Genomic DNA, 25066 nt, shown 5'->3' with positions numbered 1-25066 from the left:
CCTCTTACATGGTATCTGCCTGGCAATGTGCTGGAAGAATTTTGCCTCCACCACAGCGAATGTCTCAGGCCATGCTGTTCTTGTGAGGATGTTGGCCTTGGTGGGCTGACTGCTCACAAGGTTACCGGAGTTGCCTTTCTGGGCCTCTAAGGGCTGGTTGACCACAAAGATGTCATAGTCCCCTTGGCACACCCCAAAAAGCATCTCCACCGACAGGGTCCTCTTGCCTCTGCTCAGCAGGAATTGGCAGGACCGGCTGCAGGGCTGAAACACCAAGTGCCATGAGTATGACTGAGGCACATGCAGCCACGAGCATCTCACCATCTGGAAGAACCAGCGGGAGGTTTTCTCCACATCCAGGTAGGAGCCGGTGCAGAGTGTCTCCAGGAGGCTGCGCTGCTGCTTCCGCCGCAGCTCCTCCTGCGAGTGGTGCAGCAGGCACAAGAGCTTCTCGCCCAGCTGCTCGCTCTCACATGTGCACACCAGCTCCTCACGGACGCTGAAGGTCCTTGCTGCCGTCTGCCCTGCACTGCTTGGCTCTAGGTGGAAGGTGTGCCCTGGTGGGATTCAGTGGGACCAGCACACGGTACACCCCATCCCACTCATGGGGGCTCCAGCCCTCAAAGGCACTGCCCACCCCGATGGCTACTTGAGGCACCGGATCAAAGCTATTGCTCACGCTGTACACAAAGACACGCGTGAAGCTCTCCATCAGCTCAGCTGTCACTGAGCAGCCTCTCTCCAGGTCCTCCACAGGCCACTCTATACCATCCACTAAAGGATGTCCTTCTCATTCCCAGCATCTTGGGTGTCTTCTCTGCTTTCAATTCCACCACTGGCATTTTCTTCCCTGCCACCATCACTGCCACCTTTTTCACTGGCAGCCACATTACCTTGTTCCTCTTCTTGTCTATCATTATTCTTGTTTCCCTCCACATTCACATCAGCCTGTTATTCATCCTTGTTTCTATCATTGCCATCTTCTGCTATCACATCCTTATTTACTTCCTCAGGTGCAGGAAAACCACTATGGGCAATTTCATTCCCACATTGATTGCTATCTTCCTGCCCAGTCCAGTCTTTACTTCTTTGGTCATTGGCACGTCTGCTTTCCTGCACCTTCACATCCATGTATTCTTCTGTTCCATCTACATTGTCTTCACCTTCATTTACATCAGTGTTTTTGCCTGCCTTTATAGTAACACTATTGGTTTTTTCTTCATTTCCTTCTCTTTCTTCCTTTCCAGTGTCCTTGTCTTGGTCCACCTGTACATCCTTGGTTTTTTCTTCATTTGCTTCTCTAGATCTTCTTTATTTCCAGCAACATTGCCAGGTTCTTCTTCATTTCCTTCAGTGGTAGTGTCTCCTGGCATATCCCCATCACTCTGTCCTTCTTTCTTTAAGTGATAGCCATTGTTGACATCGCTGTCTTCCTTCACATCATAACTGCCACTGTTGACATCGCTGTCCTCCTTCATCTTCACATCATAATTGTCTTCAGTGGCATCATCCTTGTTGCCATCATCTGCAGCCACAGGACTGCCTTCTCTGTCATCTTCAGTGCCGCTGTTTTGTGCCTCCAGAGTCATATCTCTGTCTTCTTCACCTTCCTCTGGATCAGCGGTGTCTTCTTCCTGTTCAGTTATTCTCTCATCTCCCAAGGTCTTGCGGGAGCTCTGGTCCTTGCTGCTGCTGCTGGCCTCACAGCTCCTTCTCCTGCAGCCCAGCCACAGGCCCAAGAGGAGCAGGATGCCAGCAAGAACCCAGAATGGCCACTGCTGCAGGGCACCAAAGAGCATGGCTCCCCAGCCCTCATCCTGCTGCTGCAGGGGCCCCTGCTCCAGCTCCTGCATCAGCCGGGCCATCTCACGGTCCAGCAGCTCCTGACGCTCCCGCATTCTCTGGTGCGTGGCCTCATCCAGCCCATCCCCAGCTGGCTGGGGGTACTGGATCAGGCTTTGCACAAGCACAAACAGCAGTGACAGTAAAGCCATGGTCTGCAGGAGGACACACAGGAGGGGCTCAGTGGGGCCGGAATGGAGACAGTGAGGGGCAGGAGCGGCAGGGATGTGGTGGCAGGAAGGAAAGGGCCCCCGGCAGCTGGCAAGGCTGCACCGCTACCCCGCGCGCCCCGCGCCCCCAGCAAGGCGCTGCGCCCGGCGCTGGGCCCTGGAGACGGGGCAGCCCCGGGGACCGGCGCTCCTGTCCCAGCCCTCCTCCAGCCCCCTCTCCCCTCTGCTGTGTACTCACCGCTTGCCGAGGCTCTACTGGGGCAGCGGCACCGGCCTGGGGCCTTTTATAGTTGCCCCCATTGTGACACGGCCCCTGTGCTGTCACAGAGCCCAGAGCGCATCACAGGCCAGCCCCGCCCGCCGTCCCAGCCCGGTCATGGAACTCATCATGGCCCCGATGCAGAGAAGAAAGGAACTGAAGTCTTTTTTTGCGTTTCAGGCTCTCTTATGTAGTTTGTCTCACAGCCACACAGCACTCCCCCTATCCCAGACTGGATGTGAGACTTCAAAGGGTGATGCATGTCATCTGCATCCTGTTCTGTTCAGCGCTTGAGACAAAACACCTCAACACCTCTTTCTGCTGCTGCTGGAAGGGGCAGATGAGATGGCTTGAGCTATGCTTGTAGGAAGCTACCAAAACAGTAATAGCCTCTTCAGCTGCACACTCACTAGGCAGAGGAATTTACCTCAAGGCACATGTTGGACCTGAAGGCACATCTGGAAGTGAAAAAGCATCTTGAGAAAAAATATCTGCATTTAGTCTCAGAGGAAGAATTTGAGCCACCTCAGAGCATTTCTGTTTTGTTCTATAATTTTGGCATTTTTTTTTCTTTTTTTTTGAAGGCATAATAATTATAATAAACTCTACCAAATGTGAATTTCCCCTCTCCCTTCTTTGATGGAAGACAAGCAATGAAAAAGTGGCAATTGCTCTTTCTCTGCATCTTACTCCAACATTTGCAGTTATTAAAATTTGTATCTTCTTTTCACTAGTCCATCAGTTTGAGGTGATGTCTGCAAATGAATAATAATTTTTCTTACCACTGTATCCTCAGCTTTAAGAGGATTCTCTCCCTTTCATATTCAGATCTTTCATTTTCTGCTTTATGCATCCTTTAAAGACCAGAAGCCTTTTCCCTCTGCTTTTTAATTTACTTAGGAAAAGCACATTAATTAAACAGTTACATTTGGTTGGTTGAAGGTTGCCCATGATATTTATTTAGCTGGAGGTTTATCTGGCTGTCAGAATAACTCACTGGAGAGATCACAATTTTATAACAATGCTGGTCAACCAATGTGACCTTCAACAGGACCACCTGTGGTGAACCTTGTGAGCCCGCCTGTGGCACTCATCCCTGCCTTTTCTGGCATGATTTTATATGCTACTGCACCTCAGGCACACAGTATGTAACTTCTGTCAAGCCTTCAAGACACTAGAAGTGTGATTCTGGAAATGCTGATAAATATAAAAGATACGACTCAGAGATAGCCATGTTACCTCTTCTTCTAAGGTTTCCAGGCCTGTAAACGAGGGGGGACAGGAACAACCAGACAATCAATTTATGGAACGCTGAAAAGGTCAAGATATTGTAATATGCTGTATTGCACTGAATCTATGGGATATTAAAATTCAGATGGTTCATTCCTAGAAAATATTTGCAGTTGCACAAATAGAGAAGCACAGATTTCCACCATGGTGGCAATTACACAAACAAATGGATCTACTCCAATTACAGGTCGAGACAAACATCCTTGTGTGAGCTTCTTTGGAGCTTTTATATTTGGAGTACTGAGTTGTTCCACTCAAGCAGAGGAACTTAACCTGATACCAGGGATGGAAGGCTTCTTCCCTTCTTCTTTCTCATAAACAAAATGATGAGAAAACATTAACAGTCAGATCAACCTCTGCTAACCTTTTAACTTCAGCTGTTGATATGATTAAGTCAGGAGCCTCTGTTAGACTATTTTTACCTCTTATTTTCTTTCTCTCCTTTCTGATCCTTAATTTGCACTTGACATTTCAATTGATTTGTTGGGCTAAGGAATTTTGCCACTATTAGCTTTACTTTGACAAACCTCTCTTATTTTAGCATAGAGGGTCCCAGAAATTTAGCTAGGAGCCATTTTGACATAAGGGAAAGATCAGGTTTCTGGTCTATGTGACCCTGTACATTTTACAGGCTTTTGAGGAAAAACTCCTTTTCTACAGGATGCAATTTTTAAACCTCTGGACATTGCTAGTCTAATCGACCCTAAGTGGTGCCCAACATTTTTTAAATTCTTATCAAAATCTGGACCTGCAGCTACAACTGAGGCTGCAGCAGGAACACATGGAGCATAAAGGGTATTATATGTATCTTGCAGAAAATAGTCTTCTCAGTACATCCCTCCTCTCAGTGCTTGCTTATATTAAGCACTGAAAGTCACAGTTCTCTATACACAGCAGAACCTGACTATTTAGAAAGGAAATATTTAGCCAGCTAACCCAGACAGAGAATTGAGGCATTACTTCAGGAGAAATGAGGAAGGTGATGTCTGCCATTAGTCTTCAGTTACAAGAAGAAATAACTCCTGTCCCAAATTAAAGCAAGAGTTGCAGACCTCTTGCATTGCGACTACAAACAAAGTTGAAAGAGTATTCTGGCAAGAGCTTCTGAATTTAAATACAGAAATGACACAGGTCATGTGAGAACCAAAGAATGGAAACATTAATAAAGGAAGCAAAACCCTGTCCATGTCACTCCAAGATGTCTTCTGATATCCATGGCAGAATGGTGAATTTGACAGAAACATTTATGTCTGCCAGGCAGATATCCAGTTATAGGAAAAAATTCTGTTTGTCTATGAAAACGCAGTTTTCAGTAAAAAAGATGAAAACTAATTTTGAATGTATATAAACAATACAAAATCATTCTTCAGGATATCTTTATGTATCAGGAGGCACATCTTTTATAACACTTTTATTGCTATATTTGTGAATAACTGTTTTGCAGTGCTATTTTAACTCAAATAATTAAGCTTTCCTTCTGTTTTATGTTTAAAAGTTTGGGGGTTGGGGTTTTTTGGCATTTGGAAGCAAGTCAACTGGAGAGCATTTTCTGTGCCATCTGAGGTCAAAAGTAACAGCATGGAGTCAGAGAAGGCCATTCAGCAGGCAATTTGTATCCTCAGTTGGGTATCCCTTCTGTAGAATGCAGCTGGTATAAACTATACAGGGTCTGGGGCTACAGAAACAGCAGAAATTAAGAAAGTGAATTTTCTAGAAAAGCTTGAAGTATAGAAAACTTTGAGCATGCTGTTAAAGAAGTTGTGAGTTTGGTTCAGGGGACTGCAGAGATGATCCCTTCTTCAGTCATATTTCAGTTGTTAATACAAGAGGAAATAGATCTTTTGATCACTTTTTCCTGTTAATAATCTGTTTTTAAACACTTCTAATAGATTGTTTTGCACTCATAGTATGATAAAAAACACAATTCTTGAAAAATTCAGCTACATGTGAAAATTAGATTTGGAAAAAATGGTGCTTCTTTACAAGTGTTGAAGTAGTTCTCTCTTCTTTGAGTAACTCCAGCTTTAGAGCAGGTATTTGAAAGTTACTAGTGAATCATACCTATGTCCTTCACCATTCTAAACAGACATCTGCACTTTGAGCCACTTTGGAAGCCTCAGCTGTTATGTGCAGTGCCTTCTCCATAAATAGCCAAAAGTTAGGGTGCTGGAGACTCCATCTTCACTGAGAAAATCCATTCTAAAACTTGCTGAAACTATTACTATCTAATCCCCAGCTTCTAAAGGTGTTTCTTTTTATCCCCATTCATTCTTTGTACCCAGCCTGAGCTCTGGGGGTGCCAGGGATTATGGAGGTCCCATTTGTATTCCTAAAGCTGCCATAACCCCCTGGAGGAACTCTCCTGCAAAATTAGTTCTGCTCTCTGAGTCTATGGCTTCCACAATCCCTTTTATTGGAATTATGTCTTTTAGAAATGCCTTAGTAAGTGATCCAGTGGTTGCTGAGCAGTCAGAATTGCTTTTGCCCCCTGTTAGGTGAGATGGTGTCACCAGAAGATATTGAAGCCTTCCTGCTCAGGGCATTTCAGTGCCAGGCTCTTACAAGCACACACAGCTGTGCTGGTTGAGCTGACCATGGGGGTAACCTGCGCTTTGTCTGATTCCCTTTCCTCAATAACAGCGTGTCTTGGAACTCTTTTCCCTTCTGCTGCCCTTGAAGAGCCATCCACCAAGACATTTTCTGCCTCAGGCCAGGGAATGTCTTTGGAATCTCCCCCAGGCTGGGTCTGGAGCTGTGTCACTTGAATGCAGTGCTGGGTTTCTTCCCAGCCCCTCTGTGGGCTGTTCAAACAGGAGGCTGGGTTAAACCCTTCCCCTGTCCTCAGTTCTGAATCCTCCTGTGCCACTGCACAAGTTTCACACTGTAATAACCGAGCACTGCTCATCCATTGCGAGGCTCTTTTGCTTATCAAAGCTTGAACTTGATGGCAGACTGGAACAGTTGGAGATCCTGTTGTCATCAGGTTTTGGGCCTGGGTTCCCGTTGAAGCTGTGGCTGCACAATTCTGCAGGCAATGAGGCCACTCTGGCCACTGGGTGAAACATTTTGGCCCAAGGATTCCTTTGGCATGGCCCTGTTGAACATTCACCTACAATTCCAATTTCTTTTCTGAGTCTGGAAGAGCCCCAGCTGAGGCATCAGTATTTTTGGTTGTTCATTTTCCCAAGTTTTGCTCACTTTCTCCTGTCCATACCACAGCATGGAGGCTGTCTGAGGTTAAAAGTCCTACAGTGTTCTGGCTGGAACAGAGAATCCTCAATCCAGGCTGTGTAATTCCCTATTTATCCTCAAAATTGTCTCAGCTCCTTTTTGGTCCAGGGAAATGTTACTTCTGAGATTGCCCAGTGCCTCTCTGGGTCAATTCACCAGGAATCTTCAGTCCCAGTATTTCCCAAATATTTAACCTTTTTCTCCACCATTTGCCGTTTGTTTTTTTTTTTTCCCCAATACTCAAAAGATATTTTTAGCCAGGAAATTCAGCTATTTCACTGGGGCTTTGTCTACCACTTGTTCTTGTCCTCCTCATTGGAGCCATCTGATTCCCTGACTGGCAGGATAGGAGTGCTGTAGGGAGACATCCCTGGCTCCAAAAGCCCTGCCTTTAGCAGGGACTCCATACCAGGCTGTGAGCCCTTCCTTCCCTCCCCTGGAATAGGGTGTTGCTTTTAGACACCACTTGTCCTGGTTGCTTCAAACTAATTTGGAGAGGCTCCCCATCAAATTCTCCCCCTGGGGCTGCCCACACCTCTGGTTCCCTTCAGCACAGGCCTTGCCAGACATTTGACCCAAAGGTACAGCAGCAATAGCCTCTGTGTCACCTTTTACAATATTAAAATGCCACCATGAAATTCCTTCCTAGTCAATTACAATCAGAGTAGGAAGAAAAAGAAATTAGTTTACTTCAAACCTACCCCCCACAGCTCCTAACAGTGATTGAACAAGTGATACCAGCTCAACTTTCCCATTTATTCCCTTAATAAAGAAAACATTCCTTTACAATTTTCCCCCCTTAGGTGTAAGATTCAGAGTGGATGGAGAGGCCCCTGTGTCCATCAGGAGAGGTGTGGAAAAAATGACGGGAGACAAGTCCATTCTATAATGTCAACAAGTCTCAGTTTATTCCAAGCACACATGTACAGTTATACCCGTTATAATGAAGCTCATGCATATTGCAAAATTTAGGCTCATCATTGGTGTACGAAAAACAGGTCAATCCCGCCTTTGGAGCTTTCTAAGCTTGCTTTGTTTTCCCTTACATTTATCTTTTTGCTGACTATTCTACTGTTGGGAACCAGCTTACCCAAGGACATAAGATATTATTGCTACATCTGCTATTGCTGCACTGTGCAATTTTCAGCTACTGCTTCACTAACTGCACGTAGTCATGTCCTTTCTCACGAAGCCATTCATCCACAAAACTCTCCACATTTCCCCCGTTTTTGTTTTGGACCATTAAGTTAGTTGTCCATATCTTTTGAATCATGCGTTCTACCAACTTCTGAAGACAGTTAAACAGGCAGGGCAAGACCAGCAAGAGTAGTTATACAACAATCAAGATTCCTACTGCATACATAATAAAAGTTCTTAGCCAAGGACCGATCCCTAAGCTTTTAAGCCATTCTTCTATCCCCAGACCATCTTCTTCTTTTAATTGATGAAGGCCCTGTTGTAGTTCTTTAATCTTAGCATGTATTGATACAGAATGATCAGAGAGATTCATGCAACACATTCCTTCAAATTCCTCACATCCATGTCCCTGGGCTAACAACAAAAAATCAATCACTGCTCTGTTCTGCAGTACAGCATGATTTACACTTTGTACATCCATAGCAAGCATAGCTAAAACCTCTGATGTTTTGTTAAGTTCATGTTTAGTCCAGCATCCCAATTGTTCAGCTAATATCATAGCCTTTCTGGCAGCTCCTCCTGGTAACAGGGTTGCTACTATTACCTGTTTCAAAGTACTCCAAAATTGAGGTTGTCCAACCTGATCACATTTTAAGTCATGCACATCACGCCTTTTCCTTGTCTTCCCTAGCCTGTCCCATTGCATTAGCAAGGACATATTAGGATGGAACAGCGCTAGTTTTCCTAGGTAACAGGGTCCCCCTTGTGGTTTTACCGGAATTGCATTCCAAGCTCTATCTCCACAGATCAAAAACACACCCTTTGGCAACCTTAAGGGTTTGTTTATCTTGGAACCATCACAGTTAGAATATAACTGAGATACTAGCCTACCTGAGTCCAGTGAAGAGTCCAGAGAAGCCCATTTATCTCTTGGGTTATTTACACTCTGCAAATTCAATGGAACAAAGCTAAACCATCCTCCTGTCGAAACATTCCCTAAACTAGCATTAGCACTTCCAAAGAGATCTAATTCCTCTGGTGGAGATTGCAATGTTTCTTTAAGTGACAGTACCAACAAACATTGCCTATAGCCATCTCTTTGAGCTTCTGTGTAACCAATATTCTTGTCTGGCCCTTTCACCTTTGCAAAATTCTTGCAAAGCGTTTGATTCCTTATCAACCCACAAAATTCCTCTGGTCTCCAGACAGGAACACCTGTTAGGCAGGTACGAAATGGATTTGTCACTCCTCCCAAGCTAAGGCATAGCAAACTTTAATTAGTCATGTTAGCCAAGGTTACCCAAATATTTTCTCTGGGCTGATTAAATTGCATTAGTCCACAACAAAGATTAGACAAAAGAACAAGATAGATTATCCACCTTATCACCCTCATGATTTCTTCCTCTTGGATTTTAATTTCAATGCCTGCACATATTTAATACGCTTATCTAATTCTATGTCTGGATTTCCTACTACTGGTTTTCCTAAATAAGATCTTATAGATACCTTCACTTGCTTTTGACACCTTGTTGATAAATTTTTTTAATTTGCTTGCCTAATTAATCTATCACAAGCGTGTTCTGCTTCCCACCTATAAAAAGCTAATATCTTTTGTTCTGGTGCTTCAAATAACTGTAAAGCTATAGCAACTCCTAAGCCTGTGTCTCGTATTAAATCTCTCTGCCAAGAATCTACTAGTTTTCAAAAGTCACAATGTTTACACCAAAAATGTCATTTTAAAAACACTTGATCTTCCCAGTATGTTTTTCCACAACCCCCACAAACAAAAGCAATCCAACTGTTACAATTAAAATTCCCACAACTAAGACACTCAGGATTCTTTGGTCCTGGAATATGAACAGTCTGTAAAGCCTCAATAGCTGTAACAATTGCCGTAAAAGTTGACTCTGAAGGCAAAAGTTGATCAATCACGGGGGAAAGTCCTCTTATCTCTTGAAGAATAGGTCCCACTGTGCGAATCAGCTTCTCTTCAATTCTCCTCTGGTCCTGATCCGTCAGGCGAGCTAAGAGACGACTCATCCAGAGCTGGTTTGGTCCACTTTGCTGGTACCCAGAGTGAACCTGTAGGGGTGGAAACACATAGATATCCCCTTCCCCAATATAGGACCTTTGCTGGGTTCTGCCAAATACCTGTTTTAGGGTCCCTATACCTGACCCATACTTCTTTGCCCTTTTTGCTTATTTCTTTCTGTCCATAATGTATCATTGCAGGTGGTGCCTCTGAATCCCCAAATACACACAAATTATTAAGAACAAAGAGCACTTTCATTAATCTTTCCTGAACATCTCCAATCTCTCTATGTTTTTCCAGATATCTCTTCAAAGTTCCATTTGCCCTTTCTACAATTGCTTGTCCAGTGGGAGAATGTGCTATTCCTGTAATGTGCTTAATTCCCCATGATTTTAAAAATCTATTCACCCTGCCACCAATGTATGCAGGACCATTGTCTGTCTTAATCTGCTTTGGCACTCCCATTACTGCAAAACAACTACATAAATGCCTTATAACATGTAATGCTTTTTCTCCAGCTTGAGCTGTTGCCCAGATGTATTTACTATATGTATCTATAGTAACATGAACATATTTCAAGCGACCAAAACTATTTACATGAGTAACATCCATCTGCCAGAGTTCATTAGATGAAAGACCTTGTGGGTTAACTCCCCATCCCATGCCATGACCCCCATTATGATGACTACAGATAGGACAAGCTCTCACTATAGCAGTAGCATCTGCATGGGATATTCCAAACTCCCGTTGTAACCCTTTTGCATTCTGATGAAACATAGAATGTTCCTCCCTAGCAAGCATTTGCCCTGATAAAGGAGAAGTTTGAGTCACTGCAACGAGCTTATCTGCCCAAGCATTACCCTCTCCTAAGCCAATTTCCCATTTGTGACTTCTTATATGATTGATAGCATAAGGATGTTCTCGGATTTTTACTGCTTTTTGAAGTTGTATGAACAGTTCAAATAGTCTCTGATTCTGTACTTCCTCGATAGCAGCATCCTCTATTCTTTCCACAACACCAACTACATACAAGGAATCTGTAACAATATTCAAAGGCCCCTTCAGGACTGTTAGAGCCCATACCACAGCTGCTAACTCCAAGGTCTGAAGGGTATCTGAGTCATTTGCAGTAAGAATTTAATGATTCCAGACTCCCTGCTCCTGCCATGTAATTGCTGCTGTTCTTGACCTCTTCCCTGCATCTGTGTATGCTGTTATTGCACCAGGAATCGGCTCCTTTTCTCGCTGTGGCCGAACCATCTAACTCAATTTTCCAATCCACTGTAATGGAGGATTTTTAATACTTTCAGTTATGACAGCACCTCCTATTCCTAGCAGAGCTTCCTGCAGTTCTTCACTATTGACCAAATACCATTGTAAAGAGTCCTTTTTCATAGGAAGCTGTATTAGTTCAGGCTCTCGCCCATCAACCTGCAAAATTCTCTCACGACCCCGTTTTATCAAAGCTACTAACAGTTCAATTTTTTGAATTAGAGTTTTTGTTTGCTGAAGTGGAGGGGATAGCCATTCCAACACCCTTATCTCCCCCGTTTTTGTTTCTAGCTGGGTTAAAGCTCCCAGCAAATGTTTTTCACCACACCATATAGTGAGATTAAGCGGGATTCCCAGTATTCGTCGATGTACACGACCCTGAACCACACAGTCTGTAATTTGCTGAAGAGTTCTTTTCTGCTGAGGATTAAGGATCACTGGTGCTGTTGGGTCTGTGCCCTTCAATAAGGGTCAAAGAGAATCTAACAGTTCATTTGGAAGGCCCACTATAGGTTTAAGCCATTGTAAATCACCTAGTAATTTCTGAGCATCATTTAAAGTAACAATCTGTGTTTTCAGTTCTAATTTCTGAGGCATTACCAAGCTTTGAGACAATGTCCATCCCAAGTATTTCCAAGGAGAAGTTAACTGTATTTTCTCTGGGGCCACAACAAGCTTAAAACGTCCCAGCAAATTTTGTACATGTTTAACCTGTTGACTTGTAAATGACTTAGGCTGAGCAATCAAAATATCATCCATATAGTGATAAATGATAGCTTGTGGCCATTGTTGCCTCAATGGTTGTAATGCAGAATCTACATAAAGTTAACATAAAGTAGGGCTGTTACGCATACCCTGAGGCAAAACCGTCCATTCAAATCTTTGATCTGGACCTTCTCTGTTCAGAGCTGGCAAAGTAAATGCAAAGTGCTTTGTATCCCTGTCATGCAAAGCTATTGTAAAAAAGCAATCTTTGAGATCTATTATCAATAGAGGCCATCCTTCAGGTAACATTGCTGGGTTAGGCAGACCTGGCTGTAGAGCACCCATTGGCTCCATCTGTTTATTAACCTCCCGCAAGTCATGTAGCAAGCGATATTTCCCTGACCTTTTCTTTATCACAAAGATAGGGGTATTCCAAGGACTTGTAGACAATTTCAGATGCCCTTGTTGATATTGTTCAGTGACCAAGGTATGAGCATGTTGCAGACTTTCCCTTTTTAAAGGCCATTGCTTTACCCATATAGGCTCATCACTTTTCCAAATTATGGGAATCGGGAAAGTCCAAGCAATGGCTATTATCCCAAAGGGTGCTCATTTGTCAGGACAACCCCTAACTGTGTTAAAATGTCTCGCCCAACTAGGCATTGCACCGTAGGTGGTAACTGAACAACAGAAAATATTGCCTTTATGACTTTACCATCTATTGAAACAGTAAGAGGTGGCAAGCGACTTGCAAGAGTTAAACCTCCAACCCCTGTTACTGCTGTAGCAGCTGGCTGTAAGGGCCAATGTGCAGGCCAACACTGTGGTGCAATAATACTTGAATCAGCACCCGTGTCCAGCAAACCTGTAAGCATGCATTTTTGTCCCTTATACTCCAACAAAACCTCTTTTCTTGGTCTGTCATTTAGATCCAAAGTTAATAGAGTCAAGCCTCCTGTAGATCCAAATCCATCTCCTCCATGGCTTTTCCGTGAGGATACAGCCTTAGTAACTTGCTCCAGAGGAACCAATTGAGCGATCCTTTGTCCTTTATTAATCTGAATAGGAGGAAATGGAGTATGAACCATAATCATAATTTCACCAGTATAGTCTGCATCAATGACACCAGGCAGCACAAATAATCCAAGCATAGAGGCCGATGATCTTCCCAATAACAAAGCTCCCATTGTCCTGCCCTCTATTATAATAGGTCCATTAACTCCAGTGGGGATCTTCTGCGGCTGTGGTGTCATTAAAGTCACTTCTACTGTGGCTGCCAAGTCCATCCTGAGGTTCTCTCTTGTGGCTGGACGCAAGGTGTCCTGTTGGACAAGCTGGAGCAGCTATTTGTGTCGGAGCGCGGCTGCTCTTGTTCGCGCTGTTTTGGGCGTTTCCCGGTCTCCTCTTACAGGCAGCAATGTTATGAGTATCCGATTTGCATTTAGGACACCATACTCCAGCGGCAGAGCATTCTCGCCGAACGTGTCCTGTCCCTCCACATCGGAAACATCTCATACGGCCATCGTAAACACTTCCCTGGGTTGCTACTGACGCTTGGAGGGGTGCAAGAGCAGCTAACACCTGTGTCTGTGAAGCTTTTGCTTGCTCTTTTAACCCCTCTCCCAGCTCTTTAATAGCCTCAACTAAAAATGCCTGCTGCCCCGTTGGTATAGTAGCCATCCTCTCTAATGCATCTTCTATAGTCCAATTAGCTCCTAATGTGTTTAACACACTTCTTGTAGAAGCATTACAATTTTGAAAAGCACACTGCTTCAACAATAATCCACGCATAAACTCAGGCACTCCAGCTCTCTCTATTGCTGCCGCTGCCTTATCAATAAACACTCCAAAAGTCTCATCCCTTCCTTGTTTAATTCCCATATATGCTGGCAAACCTCCTGGGTCTTTCACCTTATCTATAGCCCTTCGAGCTAGTCGCATTGCCTCTCGACACTTCTCAGGTCCTAGCATAGCTTGTGCCTCAGTGCGAAAATATGGTCCTAAGCCCATCAATTCATCTACAGTTACTCCATGACGAGGATCTCCAGGCTGTCTTTGTATAGCTACAGCTTCATTAACTTCTGCCTGCCAGTGTGCACCAAACAAAAGCCTCTCATGTGGCGAGAAAATAAGCTTAGCAAGACTTCTACAATCTCCTGGTAGCAATATATTAGTACTCCAAACATAATCCAATATCTGCCTAGCTGGTTCACTAGTAACTCCAAATTGACTCACTGTAGCTCGCAACTGTGACAACAACTTCCAATCTAACGGTGTAATCTGAGCTGTTAACCCTCCGCCTGCCTGCTGCTGAAAAATTACAGGACAAGCCAGTTCTGCTGCTAGTTCCAAAGCCTGCCCATCTCCTTTGTCCAGCTCCTCTCTTGCCAAAGTTTCCCAAACTTCCCTCCGTTCCCTGGCCAGAGCCTCCGTTAGGTCAGACTCTGCCCTAGGGATCGGCTTACTGGCAGACAAACTTTGACAAACTGTCGATTTCTGTTCTGGGGGGGCTGGAGGAGCCGTGGGCTCACAACCCGACTCTGTTTCCGTGTCCTCAGACACAGGTCGCAATGGAGGTAACTCCACTGTAGACACAGCAGGTGGCATGGAAACACCAGGCAACCAATCCTCCCCGCTAAAACCTCTATTTATCTCTAGTGCTGAAGTTCTCTGCTCGGCAGCTTTCTTTTCTGCCTGATGTTGTAATAACTCATTGTGAACTACCGTCCACCACTTTCCCAACTTTTTAGCTGTCTTATCATCATCTAAAACTTCCTCCCACAGTTTATCCCTGAACTTACACCACTCAGACAACTCATGTACTGTATGAGGATTTACAAAGAACCCCTTAGAATACCCATATGTTAATAACCCTGGCAGATCTTTTTGCAGATCAATGCCTTTAATCTGCCTTCTCTGCAAGAATGCAGTAAATAAATCATATGCTGCTTGCCTCTCCATACCTATATTGTCAGCGCTGTTGCAGCCCTCCGAGGTCGTCGGCAGCACGTATCGGCCAGGCTTGCCTCTGCAGTCACCTGGGGCACGGTGCACTCTGTTTCAATTCAGCACTTTTGCCGTCCTGGCTGCATCAGGACCCGAACCCTTTTTCGTCACTCCACTGTGGCGCCTATCACGTTGATCGGGTCACCATTTTGTGGAAAAAATGACGGGAGACAAGTCCATTCTATAATGTCAACAAGTCTCAGTTTATTTCAAGCACACATGTACAGTTATACCCGTTATAATGAAGCTCATGAATATTGCAAAATTTAGGCTCATCATTGGTGTACGAAAAACAGGTCAACCCCGCCTTTGAAGCTTTCTAAGCTTGCTTTGTTTTCCCTTACATTTATCTTTTTGCTAAACATTCTACTGTTGGGAACCAGCTTACCCAAGGACATAAGATATTATTGCTACATCTGCTATTGCTGCACTGTGCAATTTTCAGCTACTGCTTCACTAACTGCACGTAGTCATGTCCTTTCTCACGAAGCCATTCTTCCACAAAACTCTCCATAATTTAGCATGGAGACCATTAATGAAACAAGTCATCTCCCCATAGTTTTCAATGCGTTATAGGGAAAATAGAATCTGATGTATCAATGACATCCTTCTCCACAGCTTTACCAGAGGATTTCAGCCCCAAGATGAAGGCATCTCCTCATCTCTCCCATCTGGGACTCAACTTCCCCTTCCCTGCCCTCGGTGTGTTCATGCTGCTCCTCTGTGTGCCTGCCCTGTGTCCTTTTCTCTCACGGGAGGGAGGATGGCAGCACTGGCAGAGTCAATATCTCCCGGGGCTGCAGATGGTTCCGTGAGCCCGGCCGGGCTCGGTGCTTGCGGCCAGAGCTGTTTTGCCATGGAGGTTTCTGCAGCGGCTGCGCTGGGGCTGTGTCAGGCTGGGCCGCGCTGGGGCAGGGCCAGGATCTCAGCAGCCAGGCCAGAGCCCAGCAGCAGCACGGCCGGGGCCGATGGCTTCTCCTGCCCTGCCCGCCGGCTGCGGGCGAAGCCCAAGGGCGGCAGAGCCTTGGCCGAGCCGGCCCGGCCCGGGGCTGCTCCTGGGGCCCGGCGGATCCTGGCCGGGCCCGGGCTGGCGGCGGGGCAGGGCACGGCAGGGCCAGATGTCAGCACCCGCAGCCACGGCCCGGCCTCGGCCCCGCGGCCTCCCCTGCCCTGCCCGGCAGCCGATGGCGCCTGGCGGCTCCCTGGGAAGGGGCCCGGCCCCACGGCAGGAGCCGCCCGGCCCCACGGCCGAGACGGGGCTGGGCCGGCCTCGGCACCTCTGTGGGGACAGAAGGGAGAGAGACCCAGCCAGGCTTTCTCATCTGGAACTTGTGTCTGCACAGAGGCGTCTGCAGCTTCCTTAGTGCTTTAACAGACTGTCAGCTCTCAGAGCTAATTACTGATTGGTTTTTGTCAGACACAGAGGAAACTGCTAGCAGCTTCTCTCAGGACATCTCTTCTGTGATGCAAAACCACCACAGCAGCACAGAGCACAGAGCTCCTTTGTCCATATGCAGTGGCCATGTGCCCAAGGCCTCAGAACCCCTCCTTGGGAGATCTCTGGGCCCTCTCCAAGGTGTTTTGAAATGAAAACATTCGGCTCAGAGTCTAAGAAAATCACCAGAGGACAGGGCCAGCCTGACCTGTCTGTCCTGGCTACTTTTGTCTGGGAGCAATCCTTGGATATATGGAATTTGGGAGGCAAATTCTAATTTTGGCCATGGTTCCTGGACATGAAGACCTGTTCTTTTCCATAGGAATAAAGGAACAGAGCCCTACTGTTTCCCCGGGTGGATGAGAGATGATCACCAGAGGACATGGCCAGCCAGAACTGGGAGGTTTTTTTCTGCAAGATAGCCTTGCATATAGGAAATTTTTTATTGAGACTACCAATTTTGACAATGGGTATGTTAAGAGAGGGACAGTTCTTTTCCAAAGCAAGGAAAGCACAGAGCCCCAGTGCTCCAGGAGCTGATGAGAGGCAGCCCTTGGCATTCCAAGATCAGCCAGACCTGTCAGGTGGCTCCTGGGAGGCCAAGCCAGCCAGACCTGGTCCATGTTCCCTCAGTTCCATGGGGCCCCACAGTGTCCCAATGGTCCCTGGCTTCCAGGAGGCCCTGAGGTGTCACAATGCCCCCTTGGTGACACCAGGCCCTGAAGGGTCGGAATGGTCTCCATGGTTCCATCAGGCCCCACAGAGTCATAATGGTCTCTGGGTCCATGAAGCCCCGTGGTGTCACCATGGCCCCTTGGTTCCATGGGCTCCAGTGGTGCCACAATGATCCCCTTGGTTCCATGAGGTGCCCACAGTGTCACAGTGATCTCCATGGGAAGGAAAGAACCGAGCCCCAGTGTGGCAGGGGCAGCCACCAGAGGCCAAGGCCAGCCAGACTTGATGGTACTGGCAGATTTTGGCTGGGAGCAACTCTTGGATAGACAGAATTCTAGAGGTGGAATCCCAATTTCAGGCATGGACACCCAGAGTAGAAGGACAGTTCTCTGCATAGGAAGAAAAGCATGGAATACTGGTGTTTCAAGGACAGATGAAAGGCGGCCACCAGAGGCCTAAGCCAGCCAGACTTCTCTGTCCTGGTAGCTTTTTTCTGAAAGCAGCCCTTGGATACAGAGAATTTGGGAACCCAAATTTCTGCCATTTTTGTGTACATAGGGATCGATTTTTCTATAAGAAGGAAAAGCACAGAGGCCAAGTGTTTCTATGGGAGAGGAGAGGAGAGGAGAGGAGAGGAGAGGAGAGGAGAGGAGAGGAGAGGAGAGGAGAGGAGAGGAGAGGAGAGGAGAGGAGAGGAGAGGAGAGGAGAGGAGAGGAGAGGAGAGGAGAGGAGAGGAGAGGAGAGGAGAGGAGAGGAGAGGAGAGGAGAGGAGAGGAGAGGAGAGGAGAGGAGAGGAGAGGAGAGGAGAGGAGAGGAGAGGAGAGGAGAGGAGAGGAGAGGAGAGGAGAGGAGAGGAGAGGAGAGGCGAGGAGAGGAGAGGCGAGGCGAGGAGAGGAGAGGCGAGGCGAGGAGAGGAGAGGCGAGGCGAGGAGAGGCGAGGCGAGGCGAGGCGAGGAGAGGAGAGGAGAGGAGAGGAGAGGAGAGGAGAGGAGAGGAGAGGAGAGGAGAGGAGAGGAGAGGAGAGGAGAGGAGAGGAGAGGAGAGGAGAGGAGAGGAGAGGAGAGGAGAGGAGAGGAGAGGAGAGGAGAGGAGAGGAGAGGAGAGGAGAGGAGAGGAGAGGAGAGGAGAGGAGAGGAGAGGAGAGGAGAGGAGAGGAGAGGAGAGGAGAGGAGAGGAGAGGAGAGGAGAGGAGAGGAGAGGAGAGGAGAGGAGAGGAGAGGAGAGGAGAGGAGAGGAGAGGAGAGGAGAGGAGAGGAGAGGAGAGGAGAGGAGAGGAGAGGAGAGGAGAGGAGAGGAGAGGAGAGGAGAGGAGAGGGAGTGGCTCCTCTGAGGCTAAGCCAGCCAGACCTGTTTCCCCTGGCAACTCTTGTAATGGAGTAATCCTTGGATATATGGAATTTGGGATGAAGAATCTCAGTTTTGACCATGGACACCTTGAGAAGAAAGAAGGTTCTTTTCCATTAGAAGGAAAGCACTGAGCTCCAGTGTTTTAAAAGCAGATGAGAAGATGCCCCCAAGAGGCCAAAGACAGCCAGACCTGTCCGTCCTGGCAGATTTCACTTGGGATCAATCCTTGGATGTACAGAGTTTTGGAGGTGGAATCCCAGTTTTAGTCATGGGTGCCTGAACAGGAAGAAGAGTTATTTTCATTAGGAAGTAAAGCACAGAGCCCCAGTGTTACAGAGAAACATGAGTGCCAGAACTCAGGAAGCCAAGGCCAGCCAGACTTGTGATTCCTGGCATCATTTATCTAGGAGCTATTCTTGTATATAGGGAATTTGGGAGGCAGATCCCAAATTTTGGCCATGGGTGCCTGATCGAGATGGAAGGTTTTTAAGCAAGAAAAGCACATGGTCCCAGTGTCTGAAAGGCAGGTGAGAGGTGGCCCCTGGGTGGCCAAGGCAGCCAGACCTGTTTCTCTTGGCAGATTTCACTGGGGAACAATCTTTGCATATAAGGATATTTAGAGAAGGAATCCTAGTTTTGGCTATAGGCCCCTGGAGGAGAAGGACAGTTCTCTCCCATAGAATGAGGAAGCAAGGAGTCAATTGTGACCCTGGGGACCCACGGAACCAAGGGGCCACAGTGACACAGCAGGGCCACGTGGATCCAGTGGTCCATTGTGACACTGTGGATCCAAGGAGACCATGGAGACACCCCCAGAACCTCATGGAACCAAGGAGTCCATGGTGACCCAGCGGGGCTGCATGGAGCCAATGGTCCATGGTGACACTGCCCATCCAAGGAGGCCATTTGGACACTGTGGAAGCTCATGGAGCAAGGAGGCCATTGTGACACTGAAGAACTTCATGACACCAAATATCCATGGGGACACAGCAGGGCATCATGAAACCCAGGAACCGCTGTTGGCAGTGCGGAAACTCATGGAACCAGGGGCTGTTGTGGCGTTGCAGCACCAACACAGCTGCTGCACCTTGTCCCCTGCCCTGCACAGCTCCTTGGGAAGCACGGCAAGAGCAGCACCCTGGGAGCCTCAGGAATGCCCCTCTGAGATCCATGGCACACACTCCCAGGGGCTGGAATTCCAGTTCCCAGCCAGGAAAAGCTGTTCCTGACCATGAAGGTAAAGCTCTTATGGAAGAGCCAAGAGCCAAGTGGAGCAAGATCCTACAGTGACATTTCACTGCCAGCCTTCATAACTTCACCCATGGTTGTTGTAGCTCCTGCACTGGGAATTAAATCAGGGCAGGGTGTTTCATGAGATCTGCCCTGGTTTAAGGGAGACACTGAGAGAGAAACAGAGCAGGCAAAGGAAGGCAGGAGAGAAAGGAGGTGTTTTGGTTCGTAAAGACAGGTGTCTTCTAAGGAAGGCAGGAGCCTCCCCTGAAATGGAAGAATGTAGACTCTTTCTGAATTGGTATAAATTTGAAATTAAGGGGGCCTCTCAGGTAAAAATATGGGAGCAGGAATAGCAGCTTTTTATTAGGGAAGAAAATGAAAATATAAACAATATAGTGAACCAAAACAACACTGTGAGAGCCAGAATACAACCTGACACTCTGTTGGACAGGGTGTTGGCCACAGTCCAATTGGAATTGTAGCTGCAGTCCTCAAGGAGTGTCAGGTGTGGTTCTGTTGGAGTAGTGATCCTATAGGAAAGGGTGTCCTCCACTGAAGAGGAAGAGGCAGCTGTTCCTCTGGGAAAATCCAGCCCAGAAAAAGCAGTGTTGGTGGGCCAGAATCTCAAGACTAGATGCAGGTAGGAATGCTTGGCTCCTCCCTCTGTGCGGAACATCTCACAATGGGATGTTACAGTTCTTATCAGTCATGCAGTGACATTCAATAGCCCATTATCAGAAGATGTCTCCCCTGAGGGAGGATTGATTGTGGAAGAGATAAGGAAAACTGCCCACTTAACACAGGACAACTGCCATACAGATGGCAAATAGAACACATCTTACTTTTCAGTCTGGGACAGGAGGACACAAACAAAATCAGCTGAGAAGGCAGCACTCTGAAAAACAAACCAGAACTGACAGAAAATGAATGGGACAGAAATAGTTTTGATAGTTTTATTTACTATCAGAATGAATCACACCCACCCAGCCTCACACAATCCTTACCGCACAACCTCAAATTTGGATCTCACTTCTCCTTCCAACCCCATCTCACCCTGGAGGCTGAGGAATCAAGTAATTTTGGCACTGGACTGAGGTGGGAAACAGACATTTTGAGGTGTGATTGAGTCATTTTGGGGTGACAGACAAATCCACCTTGACTTTTAGAGCACAAAATTATGGAGAATACTACCACATAGCCCCCAAGAACCAACAGATCTTCCAGAATATGTTCCCAAACAGTAAATTCCACCTCAAATACCTCTTAAATGGTGGGACTTTTGACATCTCTGGTCAATACTCTTGTTAGTAATTTTTCAGGTGTTTTTAAGTGATAAAGACAAATCAGAAGAAAATTAGGGCCAAACCAAAACTAGAGACCCCTTGAGCATCCCCTGGACACTGGACAAAACAAACTCAGCAGAAATCAAATTTAACCCTCCATAAAATGCCTTGAGGAAGATTTGCTCTTCCCACAAGTCACTTGTGATGAAAACAAATCCCAAACATTAATAGACCAACAACAGAAACAATTCTGTGGCAATTCCAAATTTCATCAGTTCCAACACAGCTCCAAGTCAGATGCTGGCAGGTTCCAAAAAAAAAAACCATGGAAATTTGGCCCAATACAGATTATTAAAAGGAAGGGAAAGGTCTGTGTAGCTATCACAAAGGTGACAGGGAGCAAGAAAATGATGCTTCTCCCCCCAAAGCCCGTGAATTCAGGAGTTATTTGGGAATTTAGCTACTTGAGCTGGGCTTCTTGTAGGACTTTTGATAGCCTTGTGTTCCTCGCTTTGGGGTGAATGAACCTTGTCAGTCTTGCTGGTATCATTTGGTCCCTTTCCTCCAGTGATTTTAACAGACTTTTCAAAGAAGGAAAACAAAATATTTTCTTTACACTGGCCACCTACAAGAGCCATTTTCCTCATAAGTTCTCCCAAAAGTCACTCAGAGGAAGCTGCATCCAGGTTTCCAAGAGTTCCTCCAGAAAGAGCCACAAACTCCTCAGAGGAGAGAACCCTGCTGTTGTCAATGGCACTTGGGGTCAGACAACAGTGCCCTGAAATCACTGTGCAAAATAATGTTGCAATCTGGATAATGAAATTGTTAGAGAGATGACTCTGCCCCAATTAAGGTGCTAACGAGACTAAATCCAAAGTGGATTTTATTGAACACTAAATGTGAGGTAGAGAGAGACGGAAAGAAAAAGAGGAGAGAGCAAGGGAGTGACAGGGACAGAGATCTCCCCTGGGGCAGGGCAAGTGTGACATTGTCCCCTGTGTGCGTGGCCTTCCCAGGGTGGGGGTTTTACACCGGAGCCAGTTTGGGTAAGGGGGGTGGTGTTCACCCCCCACCCCGAGCAGGGATTTCCTCACTGTTTCAGGTTACAGTGTCAGATGTAACCAAAAGTGTTTTCAGTCACCATCTCCATAAACTGATATCAACAGGTGGGGCAGTGTTCTTTATCTCTTCCATGGCTCAGCCCTGATAACGCCCTGCAGGGGCCATCTTCTCTTAATGGGCCATTGAGTGTCACTGCAGGACTGATAAAATTACATCATCCCATTGTGGGATGCTCCGCCCAGGGGGAGGAACCAAGCATTCCTACCTGGATATAATCTCACCATTTGCAACACCATGACTACCTTGCCTACTGGATTCCCAGAGGACAAGAGCTCCATAAGCACCACTGGACCTTCAGAGGAAGACCAGACCCTTCTACAGGATCACTGCTTTGACAGAATCACGTTCATCACTCCAGCTGGACTGCAGCCACCATTTCATCAGACAGCTACCACCACCCTGAGCAACGGGGTGTCCGGTTATATCCTGACTCTGTCAGATTAAGCCAGTGTTTCTGTATCATTGCCTTGATCTTAATTTTCTTAGTCAATTGTCATTGTGACTTAGAGTCTCCCCCTGGTTTGCCTTCAAACCAGTAAAAAACTCAATGTGCTCATCCCCTGTTTTCCTCCCAAAACAGATTTTCCCATTCCCAAAACAGTCCGAAATGGAAGAGAAGGCTGCCAGGAAGAAGGAGGTGCCCCAGGACCCCCTGGCAGGTGAGGAGGAAGTCAGTGTCCCTTTCTCCCTCTCTCCTGCTCCATCTCCCAGCCCAGCACGGCCCCCGGCTGCTGGACAGTCCCGCTGCCGGTGCCCTCCTGCCGGGGATGCACTGGGGGGATCTCCTTGCCCTTCCCTCTGGCAACAAGTCAAATCTCATCCTCTCCCTGTCCTTCCTCCCCCAGACAAGGAGAAGAAGATAAAGACCAGGGAGGATAAATCCCCGCAGCAGAACCTCATGGAAGAAGCTGTTTTGAGCAGCTTCACAGTGCAGGAATCCAACAGGGAGGAAAAGCCCCAGAGATCCCACAGGAGGAGGGGCTGCAAACCCAGCCCAGGGTGCTCTGAGGAGGAAAGACCCACTCTGGGCCAGGAAGGTGGGCAGAGCTTCAGCCAGAGCTCAGAGCTGGTGGTCCCTGAGCAGAACCATGATAAGGAGAAGCCCTACAAGTGCTTGGAATGTGGGAAGAGCTTCAGGAAGAGCAACAACATGATCCACCACCAGATGATCCACACCGGGGAATGGCCCTACAAGTGTGGGGAGTGTGGGAAGGGCTTCAGCTGCAGCTCTGCCCTTGTCACCCACCAACGCATCCACACTGGGGAGAGGCCCTACAAGTGTCCTGAGTGTCAGAAGAGGTTTCACACCAGCTCCAATCTCCTTCTGCACCAGCGGATTCACACAGATGAGAGGCCCTTCCGCTGCCCTGAATGCGGTAATGGCTTCAAGCACAACTCCACCCTCATCCGGCACCAGCGCATCCACACTGGGGAGAGGCCCTATGAGTGTGGGAAATGTGGGAAGAGCTTCAGCACAAGATCCCACTTGATCTCCCACCAGATCACCCACACTGGGGAAAGGCCATACAAGTGTGAGCAATGTGGGAAGGGCTTCAGCCAGAGGTCCAACCTGATCATCCACCAAATGATCCACACTGGGGAGAGGCCCTTTGAGTGTCCCAAGTGTCAGAAGAAGTTTAAGACCAGCTCAAATCTCCTCTGCCATCAGCGGATTCACACAGAGGAGAGGCCCTTCCGCTGCCCCAACTGCGGGAAGGGCTTCAAGTGCAACTCCTCCCTTGTCAAGCACCGGCGCCTCCACACAAGGGAGAGGCCCTACGAGTGTCCCCAGTGTGGGAAGAGCTTCACCCAGAGCTCTCATTTGACCAAACACCAACGGAGGCACTAGTAAAGGAAGCCTTGTGAGTCCCCCATCTGCATGAAGAGCTTTGTACACTGCTCCAGCCTTATCCCCCATGGGAAGACCCATGTTGGGTACAGGCCTGGTGACCCACATTCCCTGTGATCCATCTTGGGAAGATACCTGACTGGTTATCTTTATGGTTTGGCCTTAACATTCTTCAGCTATGTCTTTATCAATTAAGACACCTGAAATAGGACTGAAAAGAAAGTAATTATTCAGAGATTCACAAAGTCCAACCCTTTAATAGGTATTTGAGATGGAAATTATAGTTTGGGGACATATTCTGAAGGATTTGTGGATTCTTGGGGGATTTCAGGCTGTGTTCTCCATATCTTTGCACTCCCAAAGTCAAGATGGATTGATCTGTCACCTCAAAATGACTCCGCCTCACTGAAAACAACCAAATCTTACCCCAAAAGGTTACAATCCCACCTCAATATGGCTTGTTTCCACTTCAAAAAATTCTAACCCATGACAAAATATCCAATTCCATAGCCTCCAGGGTGAGATGGGGTAGGAGTGAAATTGGGAGAAGTGGGATCCAAATTTAAAGGGTGTGGGATCATGATTGTGTGCAGCTGAGTGTATGGGATATATTTTGATAGTAAATAAAACTTTCAGAATTATTGCTTCCTGTCCCATTAATTTTCAGTTTGTTTTGTTTTGCTTTTCAGAGTGCCACCTTCCCAGTTCGTTGTGTTTGTGTCCTCCTTTCTCTCCCACCTCTCTTTGCCTGCTCTGTTTCTCTCTCAGTGCCTCCCTTGACCCAGGGCAGCTCTCACCAAAGGCCTTGCCCAGATTTCATTCCCAATCCACCAGCTAGAACAACCATGGGTGAAGTTATGATGGCTGACAGTGAAATGTCACTGTAGGATCTCGCTCCACTCAGCTTTTGGCTCTTCCATAAGAGCTTTGCCTTCAAGGGCAGGAACAGCTTTTCCAGGCTAGGAAATGGAATTCCATCCCCAGGGAGTGTGTGCCATGAATCCCAGAGGGACATTTCTGAGTCTCCCAGAGTGCTGCTCCTCCCATGCCTCCCAAGGAGCTGTGCAGGGCAGGGGACAAGGTGCGGCAGCTGTGTTGGTTTTGCAGTGCCACAACAGCCCCTGGTTCCAGGAGTTTCCAAACTGTCAAGAGTGGTTCCTGGGTTCCATGATGCTCT

The 25066-nt window shown here is 47.1% G+C and overlaps 3 protein-coding genes and 1 long non-coding RNA gene across 4 annotated transcripts in view; 1 reads left to right on the top strand and 3 right to left on the bottom strand.

Moving 5' to 3' along the window:
- LOC146767132 (uncharacterized) overlaps window positions 1-25066 on the bottom strand; it is a 254644-nt gene that overhangs the window by 176956 nt on the left and 52622 nt on the right. The window lies entirely within an intron of this gene.
- On the bottom strand, window positions 1194-2110 carry LOC146767136 (uncharacterized). Its single transcript, XM_085581133.1, has one exon. The coding sequence runs from the start codon at window positions 1992-1994 to the stop codon at window positions 1194-1196; it is 801 nt and encodes a 266-aa protein (XP_085437259.1). The 5' UTR covers window positions 1995-2110.
- Window positions 10033-15749, bottom strand: LOC146767135 (uncharacterized). The gene has a single exon (XM_085581097.1). The coding sequence runs from the start codon at window positions 14897-14899 to the stop codon at window positions 13154-13156; it is 1746 nt and encodes a 581-aa protein (XP_085437223.1). The 5' UTR covers window positions 14900-15749; the 3' UTR covers window positions 10033-13153.
- LOC144246448 (uncharacterized) lies at window positions 22265-24955 on the top strand. Its single transcript, XM_085581105.1, has one exon. It carries the CDS (start codon window positions 22588-22590, stop codon window positions 23887-23889), a length of 1302 nt encoding a protein of 433 aa, XP_085437231.1. The 5' UTR covers window positions 22265-22587; the 3' UTR covers window positions 23890-24955.

This window comes from Lonchura striata, chromosome 5 (genome assembly GCF_050655825.1).
Source record: "Lonchura striata isolate lonStrDom1 chromosome 5, ASM5065582v1, whole genome shotgun sequence".
Classification (NCBI taxonomy): Eukaryota; Metazoa; Chordata; class Aves; order Passeriformes; family Estrildidae; genus Lonchura; species Lonchura striata.
Note: the sequence above shows the minus strand (reverse complement) of the source record. Positions and strands in the feature narration are given on the sequence as shown.

Bases quoted from the DNA above. Each gene is read 5' to 3' on its own strand.
- LOC146767136 (XM_085581133.1), bottom strand. From the start codon at position 1,994: ATGGCTTTACTGTCACTGCTGTTTGTGCTTGTGCAAAGCCTGATCCAG.
- LOC146767135 (XM_085581097.1), bottom strand. From the start codon at position 14,899: ATGGAGAGGCAAGCAGCATATGATTTATTTACTGCATTCTTGCAGAGA.
- LOC144246448 (XM_085581105.1), top strand. From the start codon at position 22,588: ATGTGCTCATCCCCTGTTTTCCTCCCAAAACAGATTTTCCCATTCCCA.